A 19,850-nucleotide genomic window follows, 5' to 3' on the forward strand; every position below is an offset into this window, starting at 1 on the left:
GAAATTTGAGGCCCTCGTCTGAAAGGCCAAGCACTACACCACACGGACATTTACATGACAGCTACGCATGCAAGTTGGGTGGCAGCAAGTTATTTGATAGTTGCTACCAGGCTTGACCCCAATAAGTCCTCTCTCAAATGCCAAAATATTCCTGGAAAAGACCTTCCCCTCCCTCCGCCTTTTACTGACAGAAACCAAGCCTTTTGTGGTTGCCTACCAACAACCACTGAGGGAATCGATTTCTTTAAAATACAGCCACTCATTTTTGGGGGGGGATTTTTTTTTTTAAAGCCATGCGATTTTTTTTTAAGATTTCAGATTTTTCTGCAAACCTGGAGTGTTTTTCAGGTTTTTGGAAAGACCTGTCATCTCTGTTTGTGGGTTCAGTCTCTGGATTTAAGTATTGTCACAAACTCACTTGGGTTCTCAGACCCCTCTCCAGCTGCCTGCTCTACTCCCCTGCTAGGGGCTCAGCCATACATTTCAGAATTGGACAAGAACCAAGGGGATCTGGGGTTTAAAACCTTACCAGCCCCGTGATTGCTGCCCACTTTGTCTGGGATGGGGGGAGGGGTGCATTTAGCAAAACTAAACTGAAAAAATCACCTTATTGGTATTTTTGTTCTCGCAGCCCCGCCTAAATGGCAGTGATTTAAAGAGAACCAAAAATTGTATCCCAAATAATGCTGGATGTTTTGGAATCTTTCAGGCTGCCTTGTTCTGGCCTCCATTTTAAAAAAGACTGGAGGGCATCCCTCCCCCCTCCCCCCTCCCTTACCTGCTGGCCCACCAGGTCGGCACAGACTTCCACTGTCTCCCCGCGGGTCTTGGAGGTAGCAAGTAGTGCACAATGAATGCTGGGCTGGGTTCTGTGCTTCCAACTCCACCTCCAAACTCCACAAGAGTCTCGGAGTCGGCAGGCACAGTGGATCCGAACGCTGGCATCGGCTCAAAGATGGCATGGAATTTTTCAGGTTCGGGTTTGATACAATTTTTTAAAAGGCTGAAGAAACCCTTATCACCCAAAACCCAAAAAATACCAGAAAAAATTGTGCACACCTTTAGTCTGGGAGTCTTCCATAGTATGGGCAACCACCCCCAAAGGCCATTGTTTGGATTCTCCCCTAGGTGTTCCTGCATTTCCCCCGATGGCCCTATATGTCCATCAGTGCCAGCTCCCTAAGAGTAACAGAGTGGCATACAGCAAAAACCAGCTACGATTCTTTCCAAGTGGTCTTCGATAAATACCCAAAGATCATTGGTATGAAAAATCTTTAATAACTAAACATAAATTCCAGAAAGCACAGATACTCAAGGCCAATCAGCAGCTACCTAAGTTTTAGGAGCACTATGAGTTTTGCTGTTCTTTGCTATACTTACAAGAGCACCTTCACTGCCCTTTCTGGGAGTGGGTCAAGGATGAGGAATCCCGGCATAGACTGTTGGAGTTCGTCTTCCCAATTTTCAAGACTTGATTCAGAATTGTAACCACTTACCACTTATATGTAACCACTGCCATCTGCGAATTCTTCCCTTATCTTTACTTTATGGCTTCACATGCTTTGTAGAAAACTAGGCTTCCCTTGGCACCTCAGTCCCATGAGAAAAGAATTACATCCATTATCTCATAGGGGCAGGAAGCCAGGTGGCTCTCTTGCTATCTGCTGCTGACCTTGGGACACCTTAGCTCCAAAGACTGTTTTTCACAAACTCTTGGAAAAATGGGAGGAGGGTTCTCTACGGGGCAAAAGGGGGACTGGGAATGCCAGCTTCATCAGAACTGGCTTTGCCAAGTGTGGCTCTTCAATGCCTATTCAATAAACACTACTGATAAATATTTCAGAGTCCATTTATTGGCTTAAGATTGTGAGACCTAACACTTTGCCAAGTACAATGCTTCGATAACTCATCAATAAACACTGCTGATCAATACTTCAGAGTTTATTGGCTTAAGGTTCCGAGACCTAACATTGGATGAGCCTGTGTTATTCCAGAAGCACATTTATCCTTTTTTCTTAACAAATCCCTCCCAGCATGATGACTACTTCAGACAGTATTTCCCTTTAAAGATCAGAGAACAGCTCCGTTCATAGACTCTTAGCATTCAGAAGAGGAGGGCTGCCACAAACCTGTTAACAATCACTCCTTGTCCCGTAGGAGGCTCTGGGATTCACCATGGAGATTCTTCAGTCGTACCAATCCCTCTAGGCTATGATTGCCTTTTGGGATTGCCTTTTGGATGCCAATGAGAGCCTCACCTGGATGTGTGGTTTTGATTACCTCATCTACCAAATATTCATTTCTCTTCAAATGAGTATCCTTATTGGTATATTTATGCATGAAATTATACACCAGTGGCCAAGAGATCGTTACATGGAAGACATATTCAGGGCCAAACAAAATATAGTCGTTCTTATATGGGTGGGTCCATGTTCCCCAATCCCAACTCATGTTTCCAGCAGCCACACAGCAGCTGAGGGAACAGCTTTCCAGGATTTTACAGAGAAGTCTCCTTCTGCATACCCTTGGGGGACTAGCCAGTTCGCTCATTTTTTGAATGTATCTGAAAAGGGCTTCACTATCAGCAGTGTGTTTTATCCATGTTAGCAGCTCCATCCACAACCAGTTGAGTTTCTATGCTCCCACGTGTAGCTACAACAGGAATTAGTGCCTTGTCATCTCCAACCAGTCTTGTAGCACTGTTGCCAGAGCTTTGTGTTTTTAAGAGCATACAAGTGGGGCCAGCAACAAAATGTTGCAGATTCTTGGTGGCCAGTTTTCACTAGTGCTGTAATTGCCCCGGGGGAGGGGGAGGGGGAGGGGGTTCCTCTTTGCTATGTTTTTAGCTCTGTTATGTTTTAACGTCCTGCTGAATTTTTGACAGACCTATACACCAGTTTTTTCTCCTTGTTTCAGTGTTTTATTGTTGCTGCTAATCCAATCAGATGGCAGAGAAGGATGGGAAACACAGATTCTTTCTTTAAACTGTTCCCAGCTACTGTGGCTGGAGGAAGGAGGCACTCTGTGAGACCCTTATAAGAACATAAGAACAAGCCAGCTGGATCAGACCAGAGTCCATCTAGTCCAGCTCTCTGCTACTCGCAGTGGCCCACCAGGTGCTTTTGGGAGCTCACACGCAGGATGTGAAAGCAATGGCCTTCTGCGGCTGTTGCTCCCAAGCTCCTGGACTGTTAAGGCATTTGCAATCTCAGATCAAAGAGGATCAAGATTGGTAGCCATAAATCGACTTCTCCTCCATAAATCTGTCCAAGCCCCTTTGAAAGCTATCCAGGTTAGTGGCCATAACCACCTCCTGCGGCAGCATATTCCAAACACCAATCACACGTTGTGTGAAGAAGTGTTTCCTTTTATTAGTCCTAATTCTTCCCCCAGCATTTTCAATGAATGCCCCCTGGTTCTAGTATTGTGAGAAAGAGAGAAAAATTTCTCAGTCAACATTTTCTACCCCATGCATAATTTTATAGACTTCAATCATATCCCCCCTCAGCCGCCTCCTCTCCAAACTAAAGAGTCCCAAACGCTGCAGCCTCTCCTCATAAGGAAGGTGATCCAGTCCCTCAATCATCCCCGTTGCCCTTCTCTGCACTTTTTCTATCTCTTCAATATCCTTTTTGAGATGTGGCGACCAGAACTGGACACAGTACTCCAAGTGCTGTCGCACCACTGCTTTATATAAGGGCATGACAATCTTTGCAGTTTTATTATCAACTCCTTTCCTCATTATCCCCAGCATAGAGTTTGCCTTTTTCACAGCTGCCATGCATTGAGTTGACATTCCCATGGAACTATCAACTAAGACGCCCAAATCTCTTTCCTGGTCTGTGACTGATAGCACTGAATGGAGGGCAAAGGAAGCAAGCCCTGCTTGGAGCTGATCTTCACATTTTCCCATTGACTATGGTGTTCTCGTCTCCCTTGGGCACAGTCAGGGTGGGATCAAAGGCCCTTTGGTTATGTGAAGGGACAGAACTTTCTACGTATTGTCCAATGCTGGATAGTTTATCTGTCTGTGTTTTGAATGTACTTTTGATTTGTACTTCAGAAATGTCTGTAATGGTCTGGAGCCTATTTTAATATGCCTCATAAAGGTTGTTGTATTGTACTGTATTGTGAAGGGAGGAATGTTTTGAAGCACAGCCTGCCTCTCCTCTTGGATGGCGGTTTGTCTGCCTTCACTCCCTGTTGAAGGATGGAGAAAGCCAAGCCATGCTGTTGCTTCATCCTTCCAGACACCACAGCTGCCTCTCTGCCCACCCAGCTTCATTTCTACTGGACAGCAGAACCGGCAATCCAGATCCCCTTTTCCTGACTTCCAGCCCTGCTTCCTCAATCCCTTGTCTGTCCTCTCTTCTCTTCTCCTCTTCATCTTTTACTTTTGCCCCTCACAACTGCTCCCATTGTTATTTGTAGCTGCGCAAACAACAGTTCACACATTTGCACCCATTTTTCCTGTTTCCTGTTCCCCAAGTTTGCCAGCAAATCTTACGTCTGCTCAGATCACCAATATCTGAGAATTCAGGTTATCTGCAGGTCAGGGCATAATTAGCTATTAGCTATATAGATTGAATGTTTACATTAGATTTGTACAAACTCGACTGCTCATGGTAGCTAAAGAAATTTTTTTATTTCAGTAGTATTTAAGTACCATGAAAAATCCACCCTAAGTCAGAGGATAATTTGTGTGGGAAGAACTGAGTGGGCCAGGCTGTTGCATTTTAGAACATTCTCATTTTGAGGTGGGCACCAGCCACCAACAGTGTTGGTTTTTAACTACCAATTTTCCAACTTCAACAAAGAGCTCTCATTCTTTAAATGGATCCTGTCATGTCACAAATTTAAAAAGACCCCCCTCCTCAAAATATTTAGGTGGGATGAACAAGTACTTTTAGGTGCAGCAGTGCACCCACTGGCCCAGTGGTGGGATTCAAATAATCGAACAACTGGTTGTTTACAAGCACCATTTTAACAACCGGTTCTGCCGAAGTGGTGCGAACCGGCTGAATCCCACCACGGCACTGGCCCCTCCCTGACTATGGTCCAATATCAGTAGCAGCCAGAGTATTTGGAGAGCAAAGTCAATTTTGTCAGTATCTCACCAAAGCACAACTTTGCTTCTGGCACAAAACCAGCGGTGACTTCATTGTGTTGGGGTGACAATGTAGGATTCACTTAAAACTCTACGACACACAATGATGTCACTTGCAATTATTCTGGAAGTGGCATTGGCACAAAACCGAAAAGCACCCCTCCCTCATTTCCCCCAAGCTTCACAGCTGGTGGGGAATGGGGTGCCCAGGTGGGACCCAACCCCGCCCCCCCATAGCCGATGTCACCATGATTTGGTCCTGCTAGCCTCCAGATTACTACAATACTCCAAAACCTGGGACCTGAGGCTAACCTTTCAAGCTCCTCATGGCCGGAGTCTCAGGGACCCATCTGCTTATTGCTGCTGCTGCTGCTGCATGGAAGAGCTGGGAAGGGGAGAACTGAGTCTGACCTGGATTAGAACCCTGGATTCTAATTTCACCCCAAACCAATTGCAGTCTGCTGCGGGGCTGCGACGGTGCCAGCCTTGTTGCATATTAGAAAGGGCATGAAGTTCATTAGAATCAGAGGTAGCAGTTTTCCTCCAGTCCTAATTAATCCCCCCTCCAATCGCTCCTTTTAACATCAGTCAGATTCTTAACAGCTTATAGCAGTGGTGGCGAACCTTTGGCACTCCAGATGTTATGGACTACAATTCCCATCAGCCCCTGCCAGCTTATAGTGACAGGGAATTGTAGGTGAAAACAGGGATCTCTTAGCAGTAATGGTTAGTGGAGTGGTCACCTGTGCAGTTCCTACATGAGTACCGTGCACACTCAGGCCTACCGCGCAAAGGTTTTTGAAGCTAAAAAACACCTGAAGGGGCTTAGTCCCCCCACGCCCACCCCAATTTCTGAGGGGGGAGGGGGGATAAGCCCAAAGCTTTCCCTGCATTTTTGAGCGACCCAAGGCATGGTATCAGAATTGGAACGGAGGATGACTTGATTTGTCTGTGGGCATTAAATGCCAGCATTGTGCTCAAGTCTTTCTCCTAAGAAGTGCTGGATAGAGACTTTTTGCAGCCACAGGAGGCGTTTCTCAGGATCATCTATGCAAGGAATTTTCAACCCCAAGGATCCATATTCTTAAAGAGAATCTTTTGTGCCATTTCTGGGGTGCCAGCCATGACTGAGGTAGCAGGGCTGTGTTGCTGGCAGCTGTGACAGCTGAAGACACAATGGAGACTGTAACTTCGTGCAGAGGCAGCAGAGGGACGGAGTGGAGGGGAAAGTGCTCTGCCACTTCAAGAGGGGAAGGAGGCAGAGCACCCCCAGGTGTTTTTGGAGCATCAAAACCCTCTCTGTAATAGGCCTGTGCGTGTGCAGTACCCATGTGGGGACTTCTCAGGCACCAGGACAATGAACTAAGAGTGTATATATGGAATGCACACCAACTGGCATACATCCCACAACCTTAATCCCATGCCCTCCACATTAATATAAGGAACTCAGTCACGCTGATCTGAGTATGTTTTATTTTAACTTTTCACTGGATGGTCTTTGCAAGTAAGGCCATTGTGTGTGTGCGTGTGTGCTTTAGTAAACAAACTACTGGTAACCTTTCCCCTGATGGATACCCAGACCTCTAGCTTGTCTTGAAGGAGGCATTTCATTGCCCTCTTTTGGTACATTGAAGCACCCTTAGAGAACAGGCAAGCGGCAGGTGGTTTCTGGAATAAAATAAATCACTAAATCACAAGACTTGAAAGCTCCCTGAGTCAAAAAAGAACTCCCTCTTGGAAAGACCTGCATGCTACGAAGGTTCCTAGGCGATCACCCCTACTTTTACTCATGTGAACAATTTCTTTTTGACCACACAGATTCGCACATGTTGTGACTCCACCTGGATTCTGAAGCGGTGCTTCCTTGATCTGCAGATCCACTCTCAGCCTTTGACCTGCAGGTAGCTCTGCTGAGATCCGTCTGCATCACTCAGCCTGTGGTGCATCTGGAGGATGGAGATTAACTAGTGGATAAAGACCAGGCCAGGAAAAGGCTTCTTTTAGCCCCAGAAAGAGATACGCCGACTCTGTGTTCACCATTTCATTTTTCTTTTGGAATAAGGAATCTTATTCAGGATTTCTGATTCATCAGGTAAAGGGTGTTAAATATGTTTAACATAAAATACTGAAATTAAATGTATTTGTTACAATAGCACTTCTGCAAAATATTTGACATCAGATGATGAACCAACCTGAAAATCTAGGCTCCAGAAGGGAGTCGAATGTGTCCCTTCCCCTTGTTCCCTTTTGCATGCAAGCAGGCAATAATGAGGGGCTGCCTTTCAATAAGCCTCAACATAAATGACTCATCTTTTGGAGTCCCAGTGCCTTGCACTGAACAGAGGAGAACACATTAATTTCCCCATTTGACCCAACTCACCTTCTCACAAGCCCTGCACATGTCCCCTTTCATGGGTGGAGGGGGCAGAATGTCAGTGAGCCTGCGAGAATCCTCCAGATGTTGTCACTGCAACACCAGTGGACTAGACAATGCCTTATTTGTTTTAGCAAAATTGCAGAATATATCTTAAAGGAAAAACTGTCCAGTCATAGCCCCACACACTTGTGCCAGTCACACTTTTCTTTTTGAAAGAGATTAAACAGAAAATAAAACTGCAATCTAGCTCTTTTCCAGAAAGAAAAAAAACAAATCTAAAATGTGCTGGAACCTCTGGGCTCGGTGAATAATTTTTCATATTCTGGGCCAACCAAGGAGATTTGCTAGGCCTCAGTACACATGTGTGGTGGACACTATGTTGGTAAGATCAGTCTATATAATTGCAAGAGAAGCATCAGGCCTCTACACACAGACAGCAAGATCCCAGACCCCTCTTGACCTCCCCACACCTGTTCACACGGCAGCCAGAAGGGCTGACAGCAATGCAGGCTGATGATGACATTAACCAACGCGCAGTGAGGCATGCTGCAGCCGGACAATAATGGCTTCAAAGGAGATGGTGGACTAGTTTTTCTTGCTGCTCTCAGCCCACAAAAGCAACAAGAAGCAAAGGAAGGAAATGAAGAGCTGAAGTAATAAAGAGGCAAAAGTGAGAAGAAAAGAACCCGCCCCTCAATAGTTTTTAGTTTTGTTTTATTTAGATTCTTCATTCTCTGCCCTGAGATTGTCAAATGTACACAACAGATCTGTATCATCATAGATATCATCCTGTTCAAGAAATGCAACCAAATTTGTAAGCCTTACAGAGTGGGAGATGGACTCTACATGTTGCCTGAGGCCAGAACAAGCACATACATTGCATGCAAAAATGATGCTGTCAAAATATTTTGTATGATTTTCTTTTTATTCTGCGCTACAATTTACTTTATTTCATAAATCAAGTACAACAAAAATCTCTCTTATTTCCAAAGCAACTTTCCTTTTCTTGCTTGCTGCCCCATGACAAAAAGGGGGGAGGGGTGAGAAAGAGAGAGAGAGAAGTGGCCCAGCACAAGCACCTTCACACTGCTGGCTCTGCTCCTGAAGTGCCACTTCCAAAGTCACAGGGACTTTGGACGCATAAAGATGGGCCCAGCCAAGCTGAGTCTGCAGTTCAAAGCCTCTGCCCGGCCGGGTCCAACTTTAAACTGTGGGCTTTGAGGCAGAGCTCACCGTTTAAAGCTTGACCTGGTCAAGCCCAGCCTTGAACAGTGAGTGTGCCCCACTCCCGAACTCCACGTGGAGTCCATGGGCGAGGGGGGAGGGGTGCACAGTTCAACTGTGGGCCCTCCTCTCTTGCCTGAGCTGTCATTTGTGTCCTGCCTCCAGAGGCTGTGGGGGCAGGCCCTCTTCAAGGGACAGCGCTCAGGTCACATGCCATGCTAGTTCCACCCTAGATGCACTCTGGGCATGCTGGACCTGAGGGAAATGGAGTGAGCTGATGAACTAAGTATGCCAAAGCACTGGTAGAGGAGAAAACCTCCTCATGAGCAACTGTCATATGCTTAGGCTGTATAGTATAGGAAGATCTGTGTTTAGTGGATGTAAAATAAATGAATAAGTTACTGCAGTCTTATCTACATTGGAGGGGGAAGGTAACAAGGTACAGAACATAACCATTTAGCAAATTCTCTACCAAACTCATAAACGATGTGAATAAGGAATTTTAGCTTCACGTGAAATGAAACCCATGTGTCCTGATATAGATTCTTCAGGACATCTGATGGTAACACAGGTTTAGCTGCCCCAATCGGCTGGTGAGAAAGCTAGTCCAGCACAGGAACTCATTTTCTGTATTACTGTATGTGCTCCCTGCTACACTGTGATCTAAGAACAGGCAAACTATCTCTCTCTTCCTACACAAAATTCTTTCAGATAATGGGAAAAAATTAAGAACTTGAATAACTAAGAACTGAGTGTATTACTCCTGGAAGATACAAAATGTACACAGGAACATTAAGGTAGTTTCAGAATCAGAGCAGAAGACAGAAACAGCAAAAGCATTCAGTGGTTGTGTAGAAAGATATAGCATGCACTAAATGAAGGTAAGAGTAAAGACTTAAGAGGGCAACTGTTCAGTTATGAATTGCAATCTAACTTGAGAACTCCCAAGTTTTCAAAACACACACCCACCCACCCACACACACACAGAGAGAGAGAGAGACAGAGAGACAGAGATGCATAACTGGACCTTAAAACACACTTCAGATATTCTCATTTTGATGTAACCAATTAAAAGATGGTCTGAAGTTTAATTTTAATCATTTTCATGGCAACATTTATAAAACCTGCATTGTCTATTTTGGAGAAGTTAGACAGAAGAGTTCAGAATTGGTTAGCATATAACAACCAGCCATGTGCAAATCATATGGACATAATGAATACAAAACTAGCCCAAAAATATCAAAACAGAGTGCACTGGCACCAGCTAAATCACTTGCTATGGGAATAGTGAAACACAGTCAAGTGAAGTGACTTTCCCTTGAAACCCACCTGAAGAAGGCAGGGTCTATGCTCAGCAGACTCTGGGAGAGCCCGTACCGGCATGGGGCAACGGGAGGCCCTCTGCACATCCACCAAAGCATCCAGCCAAATATAGTGGACTCTTCAGTGAGTGAGGGCGGGGGGGGGGGGCACGTTGAAAGGGGAGAAGTGCTCCTTTGTTAGGGACCTTTCTCCTCCTAATCTTCACAGGATTGCTGCATATAGGTTTGGATGTGAGTTTCTGCATAGACTGCATGCCTTGTAAAAGCATACTTGACTCAAAGACATAGTACTTCTCCCTTTTTCCAGACTCCATCATAATACACAGTAAGATAAAAACAAGCAAATATTGTGTGCGTGCATTTACAGATTTTTTAAAAAACTTTGCATGATACCTTTTACAGGGACTTTTTGTTATTCTCAACATCAAATAATAAATCTATTTTAACACTGAGAGCACATTTAAGCAAATGACATCCCATAGTCTCAGTAGGCTGTTAGGAAAATACAGGAGTCATAGATGGGCTACAACTTAGGTGGGTTGGTCCTACACTTGCTGCTGCTTGCAGAAAGGACCAGCAGAGGGCCAGCACAGGATGCAGGTGAGGGAAACAGAGGGGCGCTTGGGGGCTGGGTAGCTATTTGTTCCTTCCCAAAACCCTGTCTGAAAGAGTCCTATCAACAGATTTCAGCAAGCTGCAAACAGGAGAATCACTTCCTATTACAGACTATAAAAATCTGGGAATACCTGATTGCAGTTCTAGCTGGGACATTTTTCTTCATTACCTGTTAGCAAAACTGAAGGGGAAGGCAAGGCTTCTGTAAGTGTGCTTTTGTCTGAAGAAGTGGACGGAAGCTGCAGTGGCAGCAGCGTACTGTTGGGACTGCTGATGTCTCCCTCGGACACCAGAGTCGTATCTGCCATGTTCTCATCCTCAACAGTCTCTATACTTCCTGCTAGCAGTTCTTTGGACTGTCTTTTCTGTAAAGCGGCAGGCTGAACAGGTAGAATCGGAGAGAGGGATGTGTGGGAAGGAATGCTGCTGCTCTTCCGGCTGTCATGAGTGGCTGGCACTGCTGTGCTCTGTTTACTTTCTGAAAGGCCAATTTTGAGTGCGGAGCTCTCATTGCTGTTTTTCATTAAGTCTACTTTGCCAGTTGGCTGAAGGCCGTCTTCCTTCATCTCGGATTGCACAATTCTCTTGTTACAGTCTTGAGATCTTTCAGGGGTAGAGGAAGAAAATGCAGCCACATAAGGACGCAAATGAAGAAAATCAGGCAAAACCAGGTCTTCTTTTCTCAGAAGCCCTCGCTGGTCATCGGCTCTGTTACTTTGCACTTTGGAGATGAGTTCAAAAAATTCTATACAACAAACCCAGAACAAAATAGACTCAGTCAACACGGCTAATTTTAACTGCGTTGATCAATTATGCTCTGAATTCTTTGCTAACGCTTCTCTCAGTGTTTGGCAGCAGCACTGAGAAAAGCAGACAGCTTCCCGCAATTCCCTCTAATCCCCGGACCCCAGGCCTAGTCTGCTATTGATTCTATTAAAAGCAACATTAAATTGCAATGATTTTAATAGCTGTGCATAGCTGTATTTTTCCCAAACCAGAGACTAGTATATATGGTAGTTAACATTTGCAATATATTATGTTGAAGGTGGAATAACTATATGGGGAAAGGTTGGAGACAGACTGCTTCCATTGCTTATTTGACAAAGCAAGAGATAACCAGAACCCTCCCTCATCTACAATGCAAAACAGAAAGAAAACCAACAGATATGTGCACACTATTCACATCTATCCAGACAGACAAATGGGAGATTGTATCTGCATCTATCAAGACTCCTTGCAAAAAAAAATTGTTTCCATCCAGTGCAATCCAGAAAGAAATCTCTACAAACCAAAGCAGACTTCTCAGTGTACACTTCATTTTCCCCATGAAGTCATTCAGTTGCACACACGACTGGATCAGGTGACCGTGCACACACTGCTGCCCTGAGCAACTCCTGCCCCTCCTCAAACCAATTTAGCTGAACAAATCTTGGTAGTATTTTTTGTGATATGTTGTATTAGTTCTATTTTTGGTGAAACAATGAAGACACCAAGATCAACATTTTCCAGGTACCAAATAATATCAAAAAGAGTTTGATTTATATCCCCCCTTTCTCTCCTGCAAGGAGACTTAAAGGGGCTTACAAACTCCTTTCCCTTCCCCACTCACAACAAACACCCTGTGAGGTGGGTGGGGCTGAGAGAGCTCAGAAGAACTGTTAGCCCAAGGTCACCCAGCTGGTGAGTGTTGGAGTGCGCAGACTCATCTGAATTCCCCAGATAAGCCTCCACAGCTCAAGTGGCAGAGCAGGGAATCAAACCCGGCTCCTCCAAACTAAAGAACACCTGCTCTTAAACACTACGCCACTGCTGCTCTTATATATATATCAACCCCCATATATTGTACTGGTAAAATTATTGGCAGTTTGATGCTAATCCCTCAAGTACTCTAAAAATAAGATACCTAAAACAGGAACAATTACATGTGAAAGTACTCATTTCCACATTATACATGACAAATAATATCTTCTAAATCTTACAGCCTGTTCATATTAAATTAGGGCTCAGCAGGTGACTGATCCAAGAAAGACGGATTGTCTGCCCTGGCTTGGACTCTGTGAAGAAGCAAGTTTTCCCTCCACTTCCGCACAGCACTGTGGTGCTTTTGTGCACATCTCAACTTGTCTTCAACTTTTCAAAACTTGCTGAACTATGATCATGGGAAAGATCCCAGTGGCTGCCACAGGGACGGGAAAGCATGGATCACCCCAATCAAGGGTGCAATTTTATACACTCCAGTCCCCCACAGCAATCCCTTTTGTTCCTTGCTTGTGGGGGGCATTACATTTTGCCAATCTTCAATAAAAGGGAAAAGAAAAACAAAAAGGCCTTTAAGTGGTGCACTGGCTATTTGGGGGAACACGGGCATGGAGGACACAAGAACATAGACCATGAAGCAGCTCCACTGTTGCTGCACTGATTCAGCAGCCACAGCAGTGAAAGAGAAACCCGCGGAACTGTTGCCACGTGGAAGGGGTTGTGGAAGGGGTTGACTGACTAATCATGTACTTCTAGTATTAACCTTATTAGTGAAAAGGTGATAACCTCAAGAAGTTTGAGTTCTATGCCAATTAGAAAACCAAAGTAGAATGGCATAGAGGGCAGGCTAATCAAATTTGAGGATGACGCCAAATTAGGAGGAGTAGCTAATACCCCAGAGGACAGAGTCAGAATTCAAAATGACCTGGACAGATTAGAGAGCTGGGGCAAAACAGACAAAATGAATCACAGAATCACAGAGTTGGAAGAGACCTCAAGGGCCATCAAGTCCACCCCCTGCCATGCAGGAACAGACAATCAAAGCACCCCTGACAGATGGCCATCCAGCTCATTTAGAAACCTCCAGACTCCACAACTTTCCGAGGCAGTCTATTCCACTGTCGAACAGCCCTCACTGTCAGGAATTTCCTCCTAGTTTAAATGGAATCTCTTTTCCTGCACCTTGAATCCATTACTCCTTGACACAGACCAGAATTACATTGCCTTCCTTGACTGCCACATCAACTGCTGACTCGTGTTCAGTTTGTGGTCTATTAAGACTCCCCGATCCCTTTCACATCTACTGTTGTCAAGCCAGAGCCATCTATCCTATATCTGTGCATTTCAATTTTTTTTCTGCCTAAGTGTAGAATTTTACATTCATTTCTGTTGAAATTCATTTTGTTAGTTTGGGCCCAGCTCTCTAATCTGTCCAGGTCATTTGGAATCCTGTCCCTGTCCTAGGGGGACAAGCTACCCCTCCTAATTTGGTGTCTTCTGCAAATTTGATTAGCATGCCCTCCATTCCATCATCCAAATCATTGATAAAAATGTTGAATGAGCACTAGGCCCGGGACAATACCGAAAAACCCTGCGGCACCCCACATCCTCCAATACCGAAAAACCCTGCGGCACCCCACTAGTCACTTCTTTCCAGGATGAAGAAGAGCCTTTGGGTTCGGTCACTCATCTAATTACAAATCCATCTGACAATAGCCCACATTTTACTAGGTTGCCTGCAAGAAAGTCATGGGGTAGCTTGCCAAAGGTCTTACTGAAGTCAAGATATGAAACATCCACAGCATTCCTTTTGTCTATCAAAAAAAGGAGATAAGATTAATCTGGCATGACTTGTTTTTGAGAAACCCATGTTGACTTTTAGTGATTATGGCATTCTCTTCTAAGTGCTTACAGACTGTCTGTTTAATGATCTGCTGTAGAATCTTTCCTGGTATTCATGTCAGGCTGACTGGGCATTGTCTGTTCCCATCTTTGCCACACAGTGACCCCATTATTCTGTGGAGCAGCAGAAAACAAGCTTGTTCTCTCTTCAACATGATATCTCTTCAGATATTTAAACATGGCGATCATGTCACTCCTTAACCTCCTCTTCTCCAGATTAAACATATCTAGCTCCCTAAGCTATTCTTCATAGGGGATGGAATCCCGAGCTTTTACCATTTTGGTCACCCACCTCTGGACCCGTTCCAGCTTGTCAATATCCTTCTTGAATTGTGGTCCTCAGAACTGGACACATTATTCCAGGTGAGGTCTGACCAATGCAGAATAGAGTGATACTATTACATTGCTCAATCTAGACACTACACTACTATTGATGCAGTCCAGAATTGCATTGGCTTTCCTGGCTGCTGCATCACTGCTGACTTGTGCTCAGTCTGTGATCTGCTAAGACGCCCAAATCCCTTTCACATGTACTGTTGTCAAGCCAGGGGTCATTTTTTCTGCCTAGGTGTAGTATCTTGCATTTATCTCTGTTGACATTCATTTGTCTACGGAAACCAGCATGGATATTTAAGGAAACCAGAATGAATGACTACAGACCTTTCAACTGAGCTAAGATTTAAAAGGGACATGTACAAGAAATGGAAAAAAAAAGGGAAATCACCAAAAAGGAATTCAAACAAACATGCCAGCTAAAAGACAACCTTTTTGAACACACAGAGCCAATGGGCCTGTGTGTAGCCTGGGCACTTGTGCCTCGTCTGGCAGGGTGGGGGCTGTGCTGGGGAATCTGTAACTAGGGCTTATTTTTGGAGTAAGGCTTATATTTCAAGCATCCTCCAATACCGAAAAATCATGCTAGGGCTTATTTTCGGCGAAACACAGTACTGCTGTTTTTGTATCTCCAGCATGTATTCCATGAACACTTTTGCACACAAGGACAAGTAATGTCAAAATGGATTAATGAGTAACGAGAACATACAGCTTATACTAATAACATACCCTTGCTTTCTGCAATAATAAAATAACATCAAATCACAAAATATTAAGTTCACCAGGAAAACTAATACTATTTCATATACTAAAAAAGTGACATACCCTCTGCTTCGTCCAAATTAATTTTGTGACACTTTTTTTTCCCAGTCTGTGCAATACATTCTTCTCTTTTTGCCAGACGAGTATCCCTAGCATTTTTTCCACCTTCTCCTTTTATTTTAATAGAATTAGACTTCCCTAGAGTTCTTCCCTCTCCCTGTATTAGAAGGAAAGTTAAAGGGCTACTTACATTTAATTTATAGCACAAAGTTGATGTAATCAATTCTTAAATTTTATTTGATATTTTATTAACAGTTCTGAGGTAAAACACAATGCAAGCATTTTCAGTAACTCATGCACAGCTGCCACCACCATGAGAGAGTCAATCTTCACACACACACACACACACACACACACACACACAAATGCAACATGTCTGTTTTAATTGCAGGCTCATGTCTATGTGTGTGGGACAAGCTACGCCAGTTATGACTTTCCCCCAACTCCTCCCCACATGAAGCAGCTGCCAGGGTTTCCCACCATGAGTGGAACACAAGCAGGGGTTTGGGGCTGCTACATCGTTCTGCTGCTTCAATTGTCCTCCCCAGCAGCTTTTCTCTTAACAGAGAAAAAGAAACTTAAAAGAAACGGTGGCTTTTTTACAGCAGAGGGGAAAAAAGTTGAAGGTGACTATGAGAGAGAAAGAGCTGGAGAGGAAAGAGCTCAGCATCTCCCTTGCCCCATTCAAGGACTGCACTCGAAGTTACAGCCTCCCATGACTGTCTCTTCTTTTGGGGGGGGGGGGAGCAGGGGAGTGGGGAAATCAAAGAAAAATATCTGCAAATATCATGCACTTGGACCCATCAGTTACTGAAATTTTGGGCAAATGATTGAAACAATACTTGACACAAAGAACATAAAGTGCAGCTATGGACTGGAGAAAGAAACAGAACAAAAGAAGAGGAAGAGCATGTGCTATTAACTGGAATAAGTACTTTTCACCTGCAATTTCCAGTTTGGCAAGCAACATCAGTACTGAATAATACTTAGAGTGACAAGTAATTTCAAAGAACTTACTGTAGATGCTTGAGTGTTTGTACTAGAAGTTGTAGCTCCATTGTGTTTCAGTGCTGCCCCCTTTCCCTGTTCTGCAAATGTAAGAAAATTAAAACTATGTATACATATCATGCTACTTTCTTCAAGATTTATGATTATATTAACCAAGAACAGGCAGGAAAATTGGTCAGATGTTAGAACCTCTTTGAGGATATCCCAACTGTCTTTCACACCTGCTTTCTCAATCCATTTGAACTAGTGTTGCTCAATGAAGCTGAAGACATCTTTCACAGTCACTATTCTGACTGGAACTTTTGCTATCCAACCCCTCAAAAGGGTAGAGTGGCAAACAAGTCTTTACCTGCTCAATAAAATATCTTGATTTCACTCTCTATCCGGTTACTTTCCAGTTCCCAGTTTTCCCTTTCTTGGTCATTCCACAGTTTGAGGTACCCCTAGACAATATGGACTCCCTGGATCATGCTGTTTTTTACCAGGTGCAAAACATAGCACAATTATTCAAGGTAATTAACAGCCAGGGCAACTAACAGGACAACTAACAGCCTTACCTGAGAGGTCTCAAAATAGCTGTGAAATTTTTGCAACTTGTTTTTGTGGATAAGAACTTTTCACTCCACCAGGACCCCTGCCAACTTAAAAGCAATAAATGAACTAGAAACCCTTTCGCCACCTTCACAACCTGTACTGGACCACTTTGACCAACTCCCCCAAGATAAAGTGGACAGAATCCTGAGGGCTGTGAAACCCACCACATGCCTCTTAGACCCATGACCATCCTGGCTGGTGAAAGCCAGTGGGGATGGGCTCCCTAGGGGAATATTATTAATCTGCCCCTAAGCACAGGGACCTTCCTGGATTGAAGGAGGCAGTGGTGAGACCGCTCCTAAAAAGCCATCATTGTATCTGCTAGATCTATGCAACTACCACCTGGTGTTCCATCTTTATTTCCTGGGGATGGTAGTTGAGAGCAGCTGCAAAGCAGCTCCAGATTTTTCTGGCAGAAACTTCAGCCTTGGACCTATTCCAATCCAATTTTCGTGCTGGTCGTGGGCTGGAAACAGCTTTGGCTGTTCTCACAGATGACCTTTGGAGACACCTGGACCATGGCGGGTTGGCGCTGCTGATACTACTCTATCTGACAGCAGTGTTCGACTTAATCAACCATGGCTTCTTGACCAACTGCTGGGATCCATTAGTCAACCTTGCAGTAGCTGCACTCATTTCTGCAGGGATGGCGACAGAGGACAGCAATCGGTGAGAGAACCACCTGCCATTCTTTGGTGTGCAGCGTCCCACAAGGGGTGATTCTCTCTCTGATACTATTTAACATCTACATGTGCCCTTTTGCCAGGCTGATCCAGAGTTTTGGCTTATGCTGTAACCAATATGTGGCTGTCATCCAGATGCTTCCTCAGCTGTACTAGCCAGCTATTTAAAGGCTGTGTCAGAATGGTTGAAAGAGAGCCGACTGAAGTTAAATCTACCAAAGACAGAGCTCCTGTGGCTAGGCTGGTGAGGTCCAGGTGGAGGATGCCAACTGCCAACTCTTGATGGAATGCAGTTCAACCCTGCACCTACAGTCAGCAGTTTGAGGGTGCTTCTTGATGCGGTTGCACAGATATCTTGCCTAGGATTTTATCATCTATGCCAGGTGAGACAATTGGCACCTTACCTGTCTCAAACCACATGACCCGCACCTTACCTGTCTCAAACCACAGTGATCCACGCAACAGTCACCTCTAGAGTAGATTATTGCAGCTCACTCTACACAGGGCTACCCTTGGGTCTTCTCCAGAGGCTCCAGCTGGTGCAGAATGCAAAGAACAGGTCTTTACAGGGACCCTGTGGCAGGCATCGGTTGAACCGGTGCTTCATCAGCTGCACTGGCTCCAGGTGGAGTACTGAAACAGGTTCAAGGTTCTGATACTTACCTTCAAAACCATCCTGGCTGGTGAAAGCCAGTGGGGATGGGCTCCCTAGGGGAATGGGCTCCCTAGGGGAGCCTAGGGGAATATTATTGTCTGAGATCAACAAGCCTACAGCACCATTTCTCCCAATACGTCCCCCTAAAAGGCTCTGAAAATAAAAACCTACAGGTGATCCCTGGCTCAGAAGATGTTTGGCTAGCCTCAACCAGGGGCTTTTTTGGCCCCGGTCCCTAACCTGGTGGAACACTGTCCAATGAGAACAGGGCCCTGCAGGATGTTTTGAAATATGTTTATATTGTTTTAAAATGTATTATATTGGTTATGTTATGTTTGGTCATGTATTATGGAAATGTCATGAGCCACCCTGAGCCTGTTGTAGGGCAGCATGCAAAACCAATAGATAAAATAAACAATAAAATCAAAACCTTTTAACAAAGCCTACTGATCTGATCTAACTCCTTCACTGTGACTCTTCTTCCTTAGAGATATGACAGGGTTACACTTACCTGTAACTGCAGCTCATCAAGTGCTTCCTGTGGAGGCATGCGCTGGGACTATGCATGTGCAGGCCAGATGCAGAGAACAACTTCCAAGCTTTTAGAGACTGAGAAGATGCTCTGCCCTCCCCACCCCCCACAGGGCACAAGGCAACATTTTTCTGCCAAAACTTTCACATGCCGGGAGGGAGGAGTCGCCATTCTCCCTCAGTTCTTCTGAGCTGCTGGATACTTTGGGAAACATATAACGTCTCTTATGCATATATTGATTACCGTGTGATTGAGAAGCAGTCAATTTGCAATATTTGCTTCATAGTTTTTTGTTTTTGTTTTTTGCGTTTCTGCATTGTTGTTTTCCCCCACAGTTTTTGTATAATCTGGGTTTGCATTTTTCATTTTCACATTCTGATAAAGAATGATCAGTCTTCAAGGAGAGGAGATGGACTGCGTAAAACAGCCTGTATTGGATCCCCTTCCAGAGTGAGTGGTTCCTGGGGAATAGCCTGCAGAAATGAAGGGGTCTTGTCTGACTGCTTGGGCCAAGGGAGAACCTCTTCCAGGGCCTTTGACTTGAACCTGACTTTTTTCAGAAGTGGTTCCGAGTAACTCTGGAGCAAATTCAAAGGACCCAGGGACCTGCATCAACACCTGGGCAGATCTGAGGCTGGATGCAAGAGGTGAGATGATACCAATTACAGTCAAGAAGAAAGCTCCCATCTGGCAGATGGTTTGGTTGCCAGAGCCAAAGAGGACTTTAAGACACTTTAAGCCTCAGGGCTAACTGTAGGCAATGGCAGAAAAGACACCACAGGTGGTTGTTGGTCTGTGTCATCTCAGTGCCACGTGGGACTCTTCTGAACAGGGATTTCTGAGTGATCAAAGGAATGTCCACAAGGACAACAGAGATGACAGAAAAAACTAAAAGAACACTAGAAGAGAATCTTTCTG

At 44.6% G+C, this 19,850-nt stretch overlaps 1 protein-coding gene across 4 annotated transcripts in view; it reads right to left on the reverse strand.

The window, feature by feature from the left end:
• RGS12 (regulator of G protein signaling 12) overlaps positions 1-19,850 on the reverse strand; it is a 108,478-nt gene that overhangs the window by 4,219 nt on the left and 84,409 nt on the right. For 3 of the 4 annotated variants that reach the window (XM_048509049.1, XM_048509051.1, XM_048509052.1), the window contains 3 exons: positions 16,478-16,548; positions 15,464-15,617; positions 10,815-11,390 (listed from right to left, as the gene is read on the reverse strand). In XM_048509049.1, coding sequence (XP_048365006.1) covers positions 10,815-11,390; positions 15,464-15,617; positions 16,478-16,548 — 801 coding nt within the window. Of the gene's footprint in view, positions 1-10,814; positions 11,391-15,463; positions 15,618-16,477; positions 16,549-19,850 lie in introns of those variants that run through there. The other variant, XM_048509050.1, reaches the window with a different exon arrangement.

This window comes from Sphaerodactylus townsendi, linkage group LG10 (assembly GCF_021028975.2).
Source record: "Sphaerodactylus townsendi isolate TG3544 linkage group LG10, MPM_Stown_v2.3, whole genome shotgun sequence".
NCBI classification, from domain to species: Eukaryota; Metazoa; Chordata; class Lepidosauria; order Squamata; family Sphaerodactylidae; genus Sphaerodactylus; species Sphaerodactylus townsendi.